The sequence below is a fragment of the Grampus griseus genome, assembly GCF_964374135.1.
Source record: "Grampus griseus genome assembly, chromosome: 11".
NCBI lineage: Eukaryota > Metazoa > Chordata > Mammalia > Artiodactyla > Delphinidae > Grampus > Grampus griseus.
In genome coordinates, this window is record NC_139005.1 from 39,634,689 (window position 1) to 39,650,677 (window position 15,989).

Below are 15,989 nucleotides of genomic sequence, written 5' to 3' on the forward strand. Positions count from 1 at the left end.
TGCTAATCTAGGAGTCAGGGTCCAGCACATTCACAGTACCTGTGAGTGGAATGAGGGGACTGTCCCCTTCCTTCCAGTCAGACCATCTTTCTAGTTTTATTTCCTACTATCCTACGTTCCATCTATCCCTAAGGACTTACCCTCATCTGAACACTCCAAGTTTCCTTGCCTTTGCAAGTGCTGTTCCGAGTGACTAGAAGAGCCTTCTCTCTTTTACAGGAAGTTCAAATATTACTTCTTTTTGGAGGTCTTCCCTATCTCTCCAGGTATTCATTTGATCAATTATTCATTCATCCATTGACTCATTCAACAAATAGTGAACACCCTTACAGGCAGGCACAATGCAAGACATTGAAAATATAATGTAAGCCAAAAATAAAAGGTCACCACCTTCATGGAGGTCTAGCAGGAGAGATCAGGTTTAATAAACACGATACATTAGGTTCACATTGGTGAATATACAATTACCAACTGAGATACATGCTCTGAGGAAACACTGTTCTTTGAGAGCACACAACTAAGGAAACTTTTTTAGATTAGGGTGGGTTTTGAGTGGAGGGGTTCAAGGAAGCCCTCTACAAGAAAGTAACAGCGAACATCCATTTGGAGGCATGAATAGGCAAAGTGGAAGGTATTGCAGACAGAGAGACTAGAAGGAACACGACAACTTTCAGGGATTGGAAATGGCAATGGAGTTGAAAAGCAGAGAACAAGGCGGAAAGTGGTACAAGATGGGGAGTATGAGTGGGGAGAGGTCAAGGCACAGTGGTAACATGACCAGATTTGCATTTTGGAAAGATTACTCTAGCTGCTATATGGTGAATGGATTATTGTGGAAAGCAAGAGGGAATGGAGGGTGGGAGGCTTTTGCAATCCTCTAGGTGAGATTAGGGTGGAGATAATGAAGAGGAAGAAGGTAAATGAAATCCAAAGGTAATGAAAAGGTGTGAAGGAGAAATTGGAAGGGGAGGGCTTGTATAATAGGAAGCACAAGTCAGGGAGAGAATCTACCAGAGTCCTGTACGCTTGAAACCATCGCCCATTTCCCATTAGAGGTTAACCCCTTCCATTCTAGGTTCCCTCATTTTCACACCCCTGCCTGCCAACGGTCCTCCAGGCCTGTGGTGTTGAGTTCCAATGACACTGTTTTGAGCCTTGTTTTCTTATCTGTGAAATGGAGACCACACCTCACCATTCGTAAAGGTGGAGTGAAAAAAGTGATTGTTTCTTTTTATTTTTGTTATTGTTAGCCTCAGTTCAATTTTTTCCAGCCCTCTCCGCCCGTTTGGAGGCAGTTCCTCGGCCTAGGCACAACGTACGGTCGTTTCCTACAATGTGTCTGGAGCGGAGTCCCCACAGCTTGACGCCGAACTCTGATCAGAGTCGGGTGAGCGGTTCGGGCCAGCCTCCAACACCGTCAGTTAGCCTCATTCAGGACACCAGCCCTTCCCACAATGCCGCGAGACTGCACCGTCCCGCACCAGTCCCGAGACCTCGCGAGAGTACCCAGCGCCCGTTGTCTCTCAGACTCCGAGCCCACGCCTTCGCCGGCCTCAGAAAGGTCTCCTTCTTCTTCTTCCACCCCGCGCTCCGCTCTTGGATTGGCTGGTTGAGTCGGGTCAGTTTTTTTCCTGGCCAGAAAGCGGCTCGACGACTAGTCCTTCTTTTGGCCTCGCCTCCGAAGCCTGCGGATTGGACAGCTGAATCCTGTGACACACGCCTCCGCAGGAGCGCAGACAAGCCAATCAGGAGCTTGGCGTATTTTACAAACTGGGGAAGTATCTGCAGCAGAAACCGAGAGAGTCCGGGGAAAAAGCGAAGCAAGTGAGGGCGACGCTGAGGGGTTCCGGGGGAGGTGCGGCACCGGGATCTTGGAGGGAATGAGGGCTTCGGGGGCTCGTAGGGAGGAGAAGCAGTTTGGGGTCCTGGGGCTAAAGAATAGGCTCAGAGGGTTAGGAGGAGACCCCCAGAAAAGAGGCCTTGCAGGCGCCGGGTCCTCTGGGCGCATGGATTTGGGTGGAGGTGGGAGTATCAGGGATGTCAGGACCGAAGCCCCGAGCTGGCTGACCTTTGATCCCTGATCCTGCCTTCTTCTCCGTCTCAGTTGTAGTCGTCATGACTACCCTCCAAGCCACGAAGGATCCTCTCCTCCGGGGTGTATCTCCTACCCCCAGCAAGATTCCCGTTCGCTCTCAGAGACGCCCGCCTCTCCCCACAGTCAAACCCAGCGCCCTGGACCAGGAGAACCAAGATCCAAGGGTAAGAGGGGTTGTGGGGGGTGAAGACAGTAGCTACAAGGACGCAGCACACACCAGCAACGCACCCCAACGCTGAGCCCCAGCTTTTTGTTCTCCCTTCCCTCAGAGATTGGTGCAGAAGCTCAGTAGTCAGCGCCCTCTCGTTGACTCAGCAGGCCCCAGGCCGAAAGCCACACATCAAACAGAGCAATCGGAGAGATTGGTGGGGAGTACTCAGCTTCGGAACCCCTTGGAGGAGCTCAGGCCTAGCCCTGGGAGACAAAATGTGGGACCTAGGCCCCCTCTCCAGACAGGTACCTGTTGGAGGCTTGAAGACAGTTTCTTTGGCTGGGTAGGAGAATTGGCTGGTGGCAGTGGGGTTTGGGGGCTTTGCATTCCCGGGTCTCCTGCTTACTATAATTCCTAGTCCCTGCTGCTAGAAAGCTCTTTGCTCTTAGAAGCCCTTTGCTTTCTTCAGCAAAGCGTCATCTCTTCTAAAGCCTTTTCCGCCTCTCCCAGTCGTAATCAATTGCTCTGTGTTCGCATGCTTTGCTGTACTTCTCTTATAACATGTCCATACTTGGACTTGAGTCTGTTACCTCTCTATAGTTTGATGATAGCTTTCCTGAGTATGGGGGCTTTGTCTTATTTGTCTCAGGGTGTCAGTGCCTAGAATAGTGTCTTACACAGAGCAAAGTCCTATGAATGTTTGGTGAGCTGAGTTCAGTTATATGAGTCTCTTCGGCTCACTCTTACACCTCAAGGTGACTCTGCTGGGCTCCCTGACCCCTCAGCCTCCCCGCTTCCTGTTCCTTCTCACCTTTCCTTCTCCTCTTCCCTTGCAGAGGCTCCAGGGACCATAGAGTTTGTGGCTGACCCTGCAGCCCTGGCCACCATCCTGTCAGGTGAGGGGGTGAAGAGCTGTCGCCTGGGGCGCCAGCCCAGTCTGGCTCAGAGAGTACTGGTTCGAGGGAACCAGGGAGGCACCATCCGGAGGCGCCAGGTAATGAGCCAGGATAGGAGGAGATCAGGCTGGAGTAGGCTGATGAGGGAATCCTGAGCCTGTACTGATAGCCTCTCTTGGGGTCCTAGGATGCCCGGGCCTCTGCATACTTGGCTCCCAGAACCCCCACCCACCGACTGGACCCTGCCAGAGCTTCCTGCTTCTCCAGGCTGGAGGGACCAGGACCTCGAGGCCGGACCTTGTGTCCCCAGAGGCTAGAGGCTCTGGTGAGTGCCCTTGAGGGGCTGATACTCAGTGCTTCTGGGAACTCCTTCCAAGGACAGAGCTGGGCCTTAGGAGGGAAGGTACCTCATGATGAGCCAGAGGGTTGGTATGGAGGCCGATGGGGTTGTTGGTGAAGCCTGAAGGTTTGAGGCCTACCTCTGACTCTGTTTTTTCTCTTGCTCCTATGGCTCAGATTCCACCTTCAGGACCTTCCTCTCACCCCTCTGCTCCTCCCGGTTTCCAGGAGCTAAGAAGAGAGACAGGTGGCAACAGCAAGTGAGGAGAGGGTCATCTGGAAAAGAATGATTCAGTGTCTGATACAGGGGTCCCTCAGAGCTGGGGCCTTCCGGTAGCTTTAGGACTTCCCAGCAGCCCAGGGCGGAAGGGGGAAATCTGTGAGTGCTCAGGGTGAGCCCTTGCAATAGGGGTCAGGCCTTCACAGCCAGGCCTCAATATGACATCAGTTTCATCAGGCTGTGGGACAAGGAGGGGACAGAACTGAGAGGTACCATCTCTTTTGTTTCGTGGCCAGAGCACAGACCGTGGCAGTAAATGGGATTTGGGTTTGATTTCTGACTCTTAGTACTTATGATTTGTGCAAGCTTGCCTTACCCTCCGAGCTCCAGTTTCTTTTCTTTTCTTTTTTTTTTTTTTCTGGCTGCGCCACTGCGTGGATTGTGGGATCTTAGTTCCCCAACCAGGGATTGAACCCGGGTGCTTGGCAGTGAAAGCGCAGAGTCCTAACCACTGGACTGCCAGGGAATTCCCACTTCAGTTTCTCTAATCTGTCAAATGAGGATAATGTTTATATTATCATTTGAGGTTATCGTGAGAATTAAATGAGATGATGTTTGAAAAGCACTTAGCACAGGGCCCAGCTCGTACTTGGTACTCAGTGACTGCTAGCTGCTGTCCTTATCGCCATCAGGACTTCAGTGAGCCAGGCCTCAGGATTGCTTCTGGAGACCCTTGTCAAGCCTGGTGAGTGTGTCTGGCCATGGGGAGACAACAGGGACAGGGGAGCTGCTTGTAGGGAGCAAAACAAGAGAAAGCTCAGCAGGCTGTGGCGGGAAGCCCAGATCAGAAGGAGACAGAGAGGAAGAGATCTTCTTGATAGGCCAGAGGTTGGCCCAGTTGCACTTGTGTCGGAGGAGGTGGTCCCCGTCTCTACCCTCTCTCTGCCGCTTCCTGTAGGGTTTACCTTCCACTCACTGTTCGGTCCTCAGCCCCTAAGAGCCATCACCGCACCCCTAGCCCACTCAGGGTATTCAGATTAATGATTTACTACTGAAATAGTGCTGGCCTGCAAAGGGATGCTGGATGGGTCCCCACCCCTGATGGTGCAGTGGGGGCTGTCAAACTGGCATACCCTAGTCGGAGGTTGCAACCTCCGACTAGGGTTGCAGGGCCCTGTGCCAGACTTTGATGTGTGTTCCAGACACTGCAGCAAATTTCCTGTCTCCTCCTAGCTTCCTCTCTCCCTGAAGGAGAATATGAAGTTGTCACTCACTCAGATGAAAGAGGAGGGGGCCCCCTCGGTCTGGCTCAGCGAGTACCATTAAAAGAAACCCGAGAGACAACACACACCAAGGTGAGCTGGGACCTTCCTCCTCTGTGCTGGGGGAAGGGCACAGAGGAGATGCAGGGGGGGATTCCCCAGCAGCAGCGGCACTGAGGATTGTGGGTAGAGCCAGGCAGTCCCAGCCTGGATCTCAGCATGTTAACTGGGTCCTGGTTTGCCCTAGATGGACCCAAGGCCCTCTCCAGAGTGGTACTGGCCTCTGTTTACCAGGTGTCCGGGGCCTGCGAGTGAGAGGTCACAGTCTGGTATACATTTGTATCACCATCAGATCAGTGCTGAGAGTAAGACAGATCTGAGAGTTCATTCTTTCACTCCACAAGGGTTTATTGAACAGCTACTGTGTGCCAAGCAATGTTCTAGGTTCTGGATATACAGTAGGAAATAAGTTCACATTCTAGAAGGGGGAGACAAAAAATAAACACACGCGTAAAATATATAGTAGGTCAGATGGTGCTAAGTTATCTGTTTAAAAAAAAGAAAGTAAGGCACTGAAAGGGAAGGAGAAGTGGAAGGGGGTGATTGGTACTGTAGTTTCAGGTAGATCGGTCAGGGGAATCTCACTGAGGTGCGGCTAAGTGAAGAGCAGAAAGAGTTGAGGGAGTGAGCCATGCAGATAATCTGGGGAAGAACGTTCCAGGCCACAAGAACTGCAGATGCAAAGATGGCATGTACCTGGTGTGTTTAAGGATCAGCAAAAAAGCGAGGCTGAAGCAGAGTAAGAAGGAAAGGAAGTGAGAGGTTAGAGCAATGACAGAATCAGGTTGGGTAAGGATTTATAAAACAGCGTAAGATCTTGACTATTACTTGGAATGAGTGCAAAGCCATGGGGAGGGGGGATGAACAAGGGAGGGACATGACTTGATTAGATCTCAAAAGAATCACACTGGCTGCTCAAGTGAGGACAAGAAAGAGTAATGCCAAGCGGGAGGGATCACTCTTCCACCTTGTTCTCCACAGGACGGCCGTGACTCCTGCCTGATGCCCTCCCCTGGCCAAGTGATACCACCTGCCATCACCCGGCCATCACCCTTTGGACGGGCTCAGCGTGTGCCTTCCCCTGGCCCCTCAGCTCCAGTTTGTATCCACAACTCCTGGGGGCTGGGATCACTGTGAGGTCTCGGTTTTGTCCCTGCCCAACCACACCCATCTCTCCCCAGACCTCATATTCAGTGTTGCGGCGTCTCGCCATCCGCCCCAAAACCCAGTTCACACCCCTTCCATCGGCCCCCAGAGCTCGGCAGGTGAGAGAGGGCAGGGGAGGTAGCTGGCTTAGGCCAGGGCTGGAGGAGGAAGGGGATGGATGGGTACAGGGAAAGTCATGGCATCTCACTTCTGTCCCAGGCCCAGTGGTTGAGTGGCCTCTCCCCTCAGCCTTGCCCCGAAGAGCCTGCCCTGCCCTGGGTAAGTATCTGCCCTGCCCTGGGTAAGTACCTTCCCATGCTGAGCTTCCTCGCTCTGTCCCGTTGGCCTGAGGCCCAGCAGTTTTGAAGCAAGTGGGCTCTCTGGAAAAGCTGCCTAACTCTCCAACTCTTCCTGCTTCTCTGCTGCCCCTCCTAATCCAGGTCTAGGGCCACTCAGTTAAGGCCCTGATCCCTTCCTCACTAGTTTGAAGACTCAAACTAGTCTTCTTCCTACTCCAGCCTGGCTTCCTCACGTGGCCCCTCTCCTCCCATGTGGCAGGAGCAGATTGCAGTCCGGTTATTTGACCAGGAGAGTGGCATAAGGTTGCAGGAGGGTCCTGGGAAGCCACCCGTGTCAACTCCTTATGGACCCCACCCCAGTAGAACCCCCAACCTCCAGGAGCTGAAGCTGCAGGTGGGCTGGTGTGGGCAGCAGCTTTGATGCCCGATGGGCAGTGACGGGGCTGGGAAAGCGAGAAATGGCGGGGGTGGGGGTGGGCATGGAAATAGGACAGTGTGGGTACAAGACTTGCACCCACTTCTTGACATCACACTCTGTCCCACCCACAGCGCATCAGTATCCTGCAACAGCTTTTGCGACAGGAGGTAGAGGGGCTGGTGGACGGCAAGTGTGCCCCCCTTCATGGAGGCTCCTCTCTGGATGTGGTTGAACTTCAGCCCCTGCTGGCTGAGATTTCTAGAACTCTGAATGCCCCAGAGAATAAATCTGGGGCTTTTCATCTTCCTGGAATGTTACAGCACTCTGGGTTGCCCAAACCCTACCTTCCAGAGGGGTGTGGGGAACCAGAGCCCTGCCCTGGAGCAGAGCCCGAGGTAGCTCTGCCCTGCCCTCCAGCAGAACCAGGGGCCCCAGAGTCCTACCATAGGAGGGGGCCTGAGATATCAGAGCCCTCCACCCAGGAGGCTTCAGAGCCCTGCCCTCTGGGAGAGCCTGGACCCCTTCAGGCCTGCCCCCAGGGGCAGACAGGACTCCCAGAGCCCTCCCCTAGGGTAGAGCCTGGGGTATCAGAGGCCTGCTCCCTGGAACCCAGAAGTCCAGAGTCCAGCCCATGGTCCTGCTGCAGTCAGTGGGCTCCAGCGACCACCAGCCTGACCTTCTCCTCCCAACGCCCACTTTGTGCCAGCCCCCCTATCCACTCACTCCAGTCTCTGAAGCCCCCAACAGGCCAGGCAGGTAAGGAGTTGGTTGGAAGGGGTTGTGAACAAAGGAGGTCCTCATCTCTCGCTGGGAGCAGGGCCTGCCCTGCACCAGGTGATCCTACGCTTTCTTTCCCCTACCTCCCTTGCCCCAGTCCGGCTCTCCCACAGGAAGAAGTGGGGGGCTGCACCTTCAGCCCTGTGCTCCTAATTGGCTTGGCCCTTGGTCGCGGAGTGGGAAAGGGCAGTATATGGTGGGAGTCTAGGACTCCAGAGTCTGCCCTGATCTCTCTGTGGCCTTTGGCCCTCAGGCCCCAGCAATCTGGCCCCTCGAACACTGGCCCTGAGGCAGCGCCTCAAAGCATGTCTGACCGCCATCCACCACTTCCACGAGGCCCGCCTGGACGACGAGTGTGCCTTCTACACCAGCCGAGCCCCTCCCTCAGGCCTCACCCGGGTCTGCACCAACCCTGTGGCCACATTGCTCGAACGGCAGGATGCCCTGGTGAGCCTCCGGTCCACAGCCAGCTGTGCCTGTGGGAAGTAGGAAGTAGGGCAGGGGGCCATCCTCGGCTCCTTTACAGAGGTCAGGGCGAAGAGCTGGCTACAGTTCAAGGACGGCTGGGCTGTGACGAGGTCAGGGGGAAGAGCTGGTTACAGTTCAAGGACAGCTGGGCTGTGACGAGGTCAGGGGGAAGAGCTGGTTACAGTTCAAGGACGGCTGGGCTGTGACGAGGTCAGGGGGAAGAGCTGGTTACAGTTCAAGGACAGCTGGGCTGTGACGAGGTCAGGGGGAAGAGCTGGTTACAGTTCAAGGACGGCTGGGCTGTGACGAGGTCAGGGGGAAGAGCTGGTTACAGTTCAAGGACAGCTGGGCTGTGACGAGGTCAGGGGGAAGAGCTGGTTACAGTTCAAGGACGGCTGGGCTTGACGAGGTCTTCTCTCTCCCTAGTGTTTTATTCCAGTCGGTTCTGCTGCCCCACAGGACTCTCCGTCATGAGGCATACGCCTCCACCCACTCCTGTCCTGCCTTGCACCTTCCTTTTAACCCTTATTTATTTTCCACACCATGTACTGGGGGCTGACACCCTTTTGTCCTTCAATAAAGTTTCTAAAATGTCCAAATGTCTGTTTTCCTCCGGTCCTACTTAGGCCAGCTACTGCTGTTTCTCCTCAATTGTCCACATGGTGGCAGTGTCCTCCAGCTTAGAGGCCAGCCCTGGGTTCTCAGTCTTCCCCAGGCTCCCTCGCCCAGAAGCTGTCCAGGTCATCCCACTCCTGCACACCCCACCCTCCCAGCAAGCACTATGAGTGAGTGTTTTTTTTTTTGGGGGGGCGCGAACGTGGGCCTTTGGGGAGCTGCTTTTCTCCTTGCTCCCTGAGATCTTGGCCGCTCCCAGGAGCCGTCAGCAACTCCTGCATCGCCTAGAGTTCCCTAGAATTCTCCCCCTGCATCAGCAGAAGCACCAGACCCATACCTCTGGAATCCTCCCTTGCTAGTGTCCCTCTGGTTGGCGTCTCCCTACAGTGTAAGGCCTCAAAGCTCTCCTGAAGCTGATACCCTTCCCCGTATCAGAGTAGAAACCCTGGGCTACTCCCCTCCTCGGCTTCCCCAGAGGCAGGCCTTGCCAGGAATAATGAAACCTTTGCCTCTGGCAGAGAGTGATAGGGTAGGGGTCCTTGAGAGGAGTGAGGAAAGGGTCAGCCACTCTCCCCCACTCTGTGCACCGAGTTAAGAGGCACACACATTCTCCCACTTCACTTTATTGGAAGAGGCAACAGCAGCTGTAGCCCCAGGGCCTAACCCCCGATGGGGGTGAAATGGGGACTGCAGGATGAGTTTTAAATGCTAGGAAAGAATTTCCTGGTTCCTCCAGTTCACAGGGAGGCTGCCAAGGCTAGAGCCTGAAGCCTGAAAATGGAGATGAGGGGAGGAGGGGATGGCAGAGAAGTTGTCATGACAGAGGACCAGCGCCTACCCGCCCTGATGTCTCCTCCCGCCTAGAAGGGCTCCTTCTGTTTCTGTTCTCTCCCTCCCCCAAAGCCAGGGCTTCCCTTCTGTTTTCTGCTTTCCGTGCCTCTGTGCTGCAGTTAGTGAACCTGTTTCCTAGCTCCCGAGAGAAGAGAGGGCCACGACCTGCGCCCCCCTCCTGGCCCGGCTTTCACAGGCATGTGCGCGGATGCTGGTGGTCCCTTCCCAAGCCGCTCTGCTCCTCCGGCCAGTTTCCTCAGCTCCCCAGCCACTCAGTTATACCCCGGAGCACCAAGAGTCCGCCCATTAAAGGCCACCTCCGGGAGCGGGAGGGCCCGTCCCACCCCCAGTCTCTCAAAGGATGGGGTGGCGCCTTGGGTGGGGCAAGCTGAAGGTGGGTGAGGGGGGGAGCGGAGGGGTGGCGGGGGATGGGGCCCGACTCAGTCCGGGTAGATGATGAAGCCAGAGAAGGTGCTGTACTTGTTGGTGTTACCGCCGTGCACCTTCCCGCCGTCCAGCTTGATGAAGACTTCATCTCCCACATCCAGGTGCAGGATGACGCTGTTGCTCGCATAGTCGTAGTTCTGGTCCGCGTCCTGTGCAATGGCGCTGGCCCGGACCTAGAGAGGGGGAACAGAACAACCCACTCATGCCCTGTGCGGAGCTGGGGTGATGAGGGGTCGGCCGAGGAGATGCAGCTGGGCCTGTGAAGGTGACGCGAGGGTAGCAGGCTGCAGGGTTTGGGAAGGACAAGGTGCTTCGCAGGCACTGCCATTCACTAGCTGCTGGGACTCGGGCAAGTTTCACGCTTTCTGTGGTCCTTAATTTGAGCTATAAGGTAGGAGGTAGTAATAGAACCTACCTCCTCAGGTTGTTAGGATTAAATGAGTTACTACGTGCGAAGTGTGTTACAAAACAGCGCTTTGCACAAAGAAAATGCTATATAGGTTTTGCTATTATTCTTATTTAAAAAATAAAATTAGACTGTAGGATAATTTTTAAGATTCTGAACCCACTCGGACCTTCTAAACTTGTGCTCCCTTCCCCCAGAGATAGGGCACAGGTGTGTCTGTGCGTGTGTAAGCAAGGGTGCAGGCTGTGGGAAGATGCCATGATGTAATCCTCCTCGATTGTCCCTCCTAGTGCCCGCGGGCGCCCCGACGTGGGGGTCGCCTTCCGCCCAAACAGGTAGTGCCTCTTCCCCTCTGGCCTCGCTGCTGTAGGTCGCCTCACCGACGCCTCAGCGTCGCAGCCAGCCCCCTCCCCAGCCCCCTCTTCCTGTCCCGAGGGGGCTGGTTATTAACTGATTAATTATTCATCATTATTCTAATCACTATTTACCGTGCCCAAAGCCGCAGCGCCCGCACCGCGGAATACAGTGTGGGAGCCACGCGACCCCCGCCCCCTCGGGAAGCGACGCACTCTAGATACATACTCTCCCCCTCCGCCCCTCACAGACACGCCGCACAGACCACACACACCTACTCAGTGCCGCAGGCAAGCAGCCACCGCTCTACTCTCACACCTTCGCACCCCGCACCCACAGACACACTTGAATCACGCACACACACGCTACAGTCTTACACACATACACTCTCACTCCCTTTCCCTGGGCTCCTGGGGCGGCCCTGCTGGGGGGAGACCTCAATGTAGTGCCTTCGGTTCTTGGAGCGGAAGGGTGCTGCAGCGGTAGCAAGACCTGGGGTTCGGACAGGTGGGATAAGCAGGCCTGACGCGCCACGGTCAAATCACCCCACCGCGCACGGGGCGTTCGGAGGTCACAGCTCAGCCCTAACCTTACACCCTGCGGCTTGCGTGGCCCAGGCACATTTCCCCAGCCCCACCCCTGTGGCCTCTGGCTCCCCCTAAGCGTGTCCTGGACCTTGAGCTGAGTCTTTGGGACTTTTCTTCCAAGCTAAGGCAGCAGTGACTCCGACTCTGACCACAGGAGCAGGGACCAGGCCGGGGTCCAAGGCTTCTGCTTTATCTGTTCTTGCCTCTTCCCTTCTCCCAAATTCGTTCCTGCAAGCCGCCTGGCTGGCCCCAGTGCTGCCTCATTTTCCACCTCTGCCTATGGACTCAGTATTAGCTGAGGGTAAGGCCCACTCTAGAATTGACCTCAGGCCCTGGGACTAGTAATAGAGTTGCCTGGAAAATGAGACAGTGTTTTCTTTCTTTTTTTACCTTCTCCTTGAAAATCCAAGCTTAATGACCCCCATACGGGAACAGATACCAACTGCCCACGGCGTGATACCCGGACTCCATTCTAAGTCGAAGGAGCCAGACTCCGGTAACTTGCCCATCAAGTGGCTGGGTAACCCAAAGGCCAGGAGGGCTGCCCAAGACAGGTGAAAAGAGGCTAAGAGGCACGGTGAGATACCAAAGAGGTTTGCTGTATAGTTGCCTATAGTCGGAGTGTGAGGCTCTGAGTTTTAATTCTGACACCATTCCTAATGTTCCATAAGACCCTGGGCAGGTCGTTTTCTTTCTCTGGCCCCCCAATTCCTTTTGGACTAAATGAAGCGATTTCTAAGTTCTTGGCAATGTGGCCTTCTTGGATTTAGTGACGGTGTTTGGGGAAGAGGTTCGGGTTGTGTAATGAATGCAGGGAGAATTAGAAAGCTACCTTGTCTGGGGCTGGGTGGGAGAGGGGCAGCTCACCTGTCCATTCTTCATCAAGTCCGCCCACATGCTGGTGCCGTCACCGCCGCGCATAAGCACATGGTAAGCGAAGAAGTAGACACCTGGCATGGGGCAGGTGAACTTGCCACTGGCTGCCTCGTAAGCGTTGCCCACGTTGGTCACCACGTCGTCGAAGCGCAGCACTTCGTAACCTTCGTGTGGCCGCCGCAGGCCAGCATAGAAGGCAATTCGAGGCACGTAGCCGGCAGGGGGCGCTACCCCGCCGGGGCCTGGGCCTGGAGGGCCCGGGGGACCTGGCCTGCCCGGCTCTCCTGGAGGTCCTCTGGGACCTGGTGGTCCCGGGGGCCCTCGCAGACCTGCTTTCCCGCGCCGGCCCACCTCTCCCTTGGCGCCCTGAGGGAAGGGGGGTACGGAGGCGGGCGCGCCGTCGGGTCCTGGGCCTCGCGGCCCGTGGGGGTCGCACACCATGCGGCAGCGACCCAGCATCTCGTAGTGCGCCGGCCCGCGGGAGCTGTGCACTAGCAGCGGAATGGCCACCAGCAGCAGCAGCACCATGGCCACCCCGACGGCCGCGCCCGCCACCCTCTTGCGGCGGCTCAGCCGCGACGCGGCCAGGGCCAGCAGATCCTCCTCACTCTTGGGTGCAATGGTGGCGGAGGCCCGGGGCTTTCCGCGGGCGCCAGAGGCGGTGACCGGGCTCGGGCCTGGGTCGGGATCCCCCCGACGGCTGCGCCCGGCCCCCCCGCCCCTGTGGGCTCCCGCCTCAGTGGTGCCGTTCCCCAAACCTTCCGTCAAGGCGGAGGTCCCCCCGTTGTTTGGACCAGGGACAGCTCCCGACAGTTCAGAGTCCGTGGTCCTCTATTACCCTCTCGTTCAGTCTAACGTTCCCAGGCGCCTGAAATCGGTGGCTTCTCGGACGGCTGGTTTCTTACAGATCTAGGATGCCTGCCCTCCGGACAGCTGCTTTCTCGAGGATGGCGGCGCCTAGGTCCCAGGCTACCCAGACGGATAGCTCCCGGCCGGAGCTGGGACTACTCTCCGCGCTCTGGACGTCCGGGGCTCTGCGCTGCGGGTGGCGCCCACCGGACGCGACCTCCTCGCAGGTTTGCGCTCTGGCTCTTGGCGAGCCTTGACCCACCTTTCTACCCTAGCCGCGGCCCCAGCCCCTGCTGAAGCCCTGGCCCCGCGTCTCTCTCCAGCTAGCGCTCTCCCTCTCTGCGTCCCTAACCTTCCTTCCCTCCCTCCCGGAGCGGCAGTGCGGGTGGTGTGAGCCGCGACGCGGCGGGAGCCGCTCTAAGAGGCCGCGGCGGGGGGGGCGGGGGCGGAGCGACCCCTGGCGCCCAGAGAGGGAAGCGTGGAGGCGGGGCAGGCCACGGCCCCCACCCGCGTCCCCCCAGCCTCTCGGTTCCTGACCGGCTCTAAACCAATTCTGCAGGGATTCACTGCCCTCACCCTATCCTTACTTTCACCCTCTACCCTGAGTTTGGTATTCTCAGAGCCCGGAGGAGGCCAGAAACGGGGATGGGATAAAAAGCGGTGGAGATGCACACACACAGAAGACAGACGTGGATTCCAGAGCTAAAAAGAGCCCTCCCCGGCTCCCCCCCTCAAAAAAAGAAAAAAGAAAAAAAGAAAAAAGCCCACGAGCAAACAACAAGGACTAGAAAAAAATAGAAATTCGCCACTCAGTGCCCGTGACCGAATAACATATGGTAAAGGGTTCAACGGGTACGGGTTGGCCTGAACTGGAAAAGGCAAATCTCCAGGCACCTCTACCCTCGACCCCCAGTGTTGGCGGAGGGGGCCGCAGAGCAATCGAGAGAGTGAGGGAACAGAGAGAGTGAGAAAACAGACCAGCCTGGGAAAGCGAGCAGGAAACCGACAGGAAAGCAGAGGAGCTACAGAGAAATCAAAGGGATGCAAAGCCAGATAGAGACGCAGAGACAGAGACAAAGCTTGAAAAAGAGACTAAATGACAGCCCCAGAGGGGGAGAAGGAGAGACAGAGACGGAGAGAGAGAGACAGGAGCCAAGACAGGTTGACAGATCGAGAGAGAAATGTAAATGGCGCGCTGCAGAGAGACACCCAGGTCCGTGTTCGGACTCCAATGTGACATATCAACTGTGGGGACGACGCGGAGGCGGGGCGCTTCTTGGAGCAGTGTGGTAGGCTCTGGGCCTGTGCATTGTGACAGTGTGCTGGCAAGTGTGGACGTGTCCATGGGACCCTGGCCTTGTGTGTCCCTGGGTGAGTGGGATTGTGGATTGTGGATTGCCTTTGTGTATGTATGTGTGAGGGCTGTTTGAAGGGAGGTTTTATATTTGTCTTCCTCTTAGTCCCTAAATGTGGAACCCCATGAATGTCATCTTTCTTATCTCAGGACTGAAGAGTAGAGAGTTTACTGGGGAGAAAGAGTCAGAAGGCAGCTCTTGCCCTGGCAGCCCAGCCCAGTCCCACCCCTGCCCAGGTCCCAGACCTTGTCCAGCCCCAGGATCTCTGCCCCTTCACCCTTCCACAAAGGGCTGTGGTTAGATGGAAACTCAGAGAAGTTGGACCCCACATAATAAATGTTTGGGGGAGGGATTTGAAATTTGAAATTGGTTATGCAAAGTAATATAACTAAAATGCAGTTTCAGTGCTAGGCACCCACCTGTGAGGGGTGGCTGTGTCTGTCATTCGGGTGACCAAGAGGAAACACAAGCTTTGATAGGTCCCTCTCTGTGAGGGGTCTGCATCCTTCCTCAGGGTTTCGCCCCTCTGGGAGAAATTTCTTGCTCACAGGGACTCCAGGGCCAGAGGCCTGGAGAAGAGGTTCCAGGACTGGCAGAAGTGGGGTATTCGGAGGCCCTGGAGGTGGACAACTGCAAAGGATCTGTTAGAGACTAGGGTAAGCCAGTACTGTAATGTATAAGAGTACATTATGTAAAATGGAGAGCACAGGGCACATCAGGGCATAATTATTGGGTGGAAGATGATTTCCTCATCTCTTGTTTCCTGTACTCCTTCCCTGCCCCTCCCAGCCCGTAATGGTGCAGGAAGAAGGAGGTTGCTGAGGACGGGCCTGTGTGGAGGGAGGCCCCTACATGCTTGAAAGGGTTGGGAGAGAAAGGATTGGCAGTCAGTGGGGGTGGGGCCTCCTCCAACCATAAATACAAATTTTATTCAAGGTCTTTGTTGCCATTTGTCTTCCTCGGGGGGCTGAGGGCCATGTCGGCCCGTGCATGTCTAATTCCGAATCTGCTCCCCTAGGCTGGATGATGGATGGATCAGAGAGGAGAGCAGGCCAGGGCTCACACTGACCTCACCACCCGATCCTCAAGCCTCATCGGCCCCAGGTCCTGCCACCCCTCTCCCTCCTCCTCCCCCCTCTCCTGCCACCCACTCACTAAAGGCCCTCTCTGCTCAGCCCTGCTCCCCACCCCTCTCTCCTAATAACCAAGGCCCTCTTTTTGAGCCCCTCACCTCAGCCCCTGTCAGGTCCTAGCCCTCTTCTCTCGGAGCTTCCCTTCTCCTCCCATCCCCAGCCCAGGCTGTGAGCTTCGGTGACCAGCAGGGCTGCAGGCGGTAGCGGGTGTGTATGGTGGGGGAAGCAGGCTTAGCTCACAGGGAGCTGAGGGGCCAGCTCCATGAATTTATTCATGTTCTGTTGCTCTTTCCCCACGCTCTGGAATGAAGCTGCCAGCTCACCAGGTCCTTACTGCTTCCTCTGCAGCTGTCAACATTCGGCCGAGAAGGGACCTGGGTAGGGTCAAGGCCAGCTAGGGTCAGC

At 56.1% G+C, this 15,989-nt stretch overlaps 2 protein-coding genes across 2 annotated transcripts; one reads left to right on the forward strand and one right to left on the reverse strand.

The window, feature by feature from the left end:
• The first annotated feature begins 2,104 nt into the window (after window positions 1–2,104).
• Window positions 2,105–8,643, forward strand: TROAP (trophinin associated protein). The gene is made up of 14 exons (XM_082666230.1): window positions 2,105–2,259; window positions 2,365–2,551; window positions 3,083–3,240; window positions 3,330–3,467; window positions 3,659–3,741; window positions 4,394–4,446; window positions 4,935–5,056; window positions 6,005–6,121; window positions 6,205–6,288; window positions 6,389–6,448; window positions 6,728–6,862; window positions 7,018–7,642; window positions 7,917–8,110; window positions 8,558–8,643. Exons 1-14 carry the CDS (start codon window positions 2,116–2,118, stop codon window positions 8,603–8,605), a joined length of 2,148 nt encoding a protein of 715 aa, XP_082522356.1. The 5' UTR covers window positions 2,105–2,115; the 3' UTR covers window positions 8,606–8,643.
• A 1,374-nt stretch (window positions 8,644–10,017) lies between these two features.
• Window positions 10,018–12,775, reverse strand: C1QL4 (complement C1q like 4; the record flags this gene model as incomplete). Its single annotated transcript, XM_082666338.1, has 2 exons — window positions 10,018–10,197; window positions 12,239–12,775. 2 exons carry the CDS (start codon window positions 12,773–12,775, stop codon window positions 10,018–10,020), a joined length of 717 nt encoding a protein of 238 aa, XP_082522464.1.
• Between the last annotated feature and the right edge of the window lie 3,214 nt (window positions 12,776–15,989).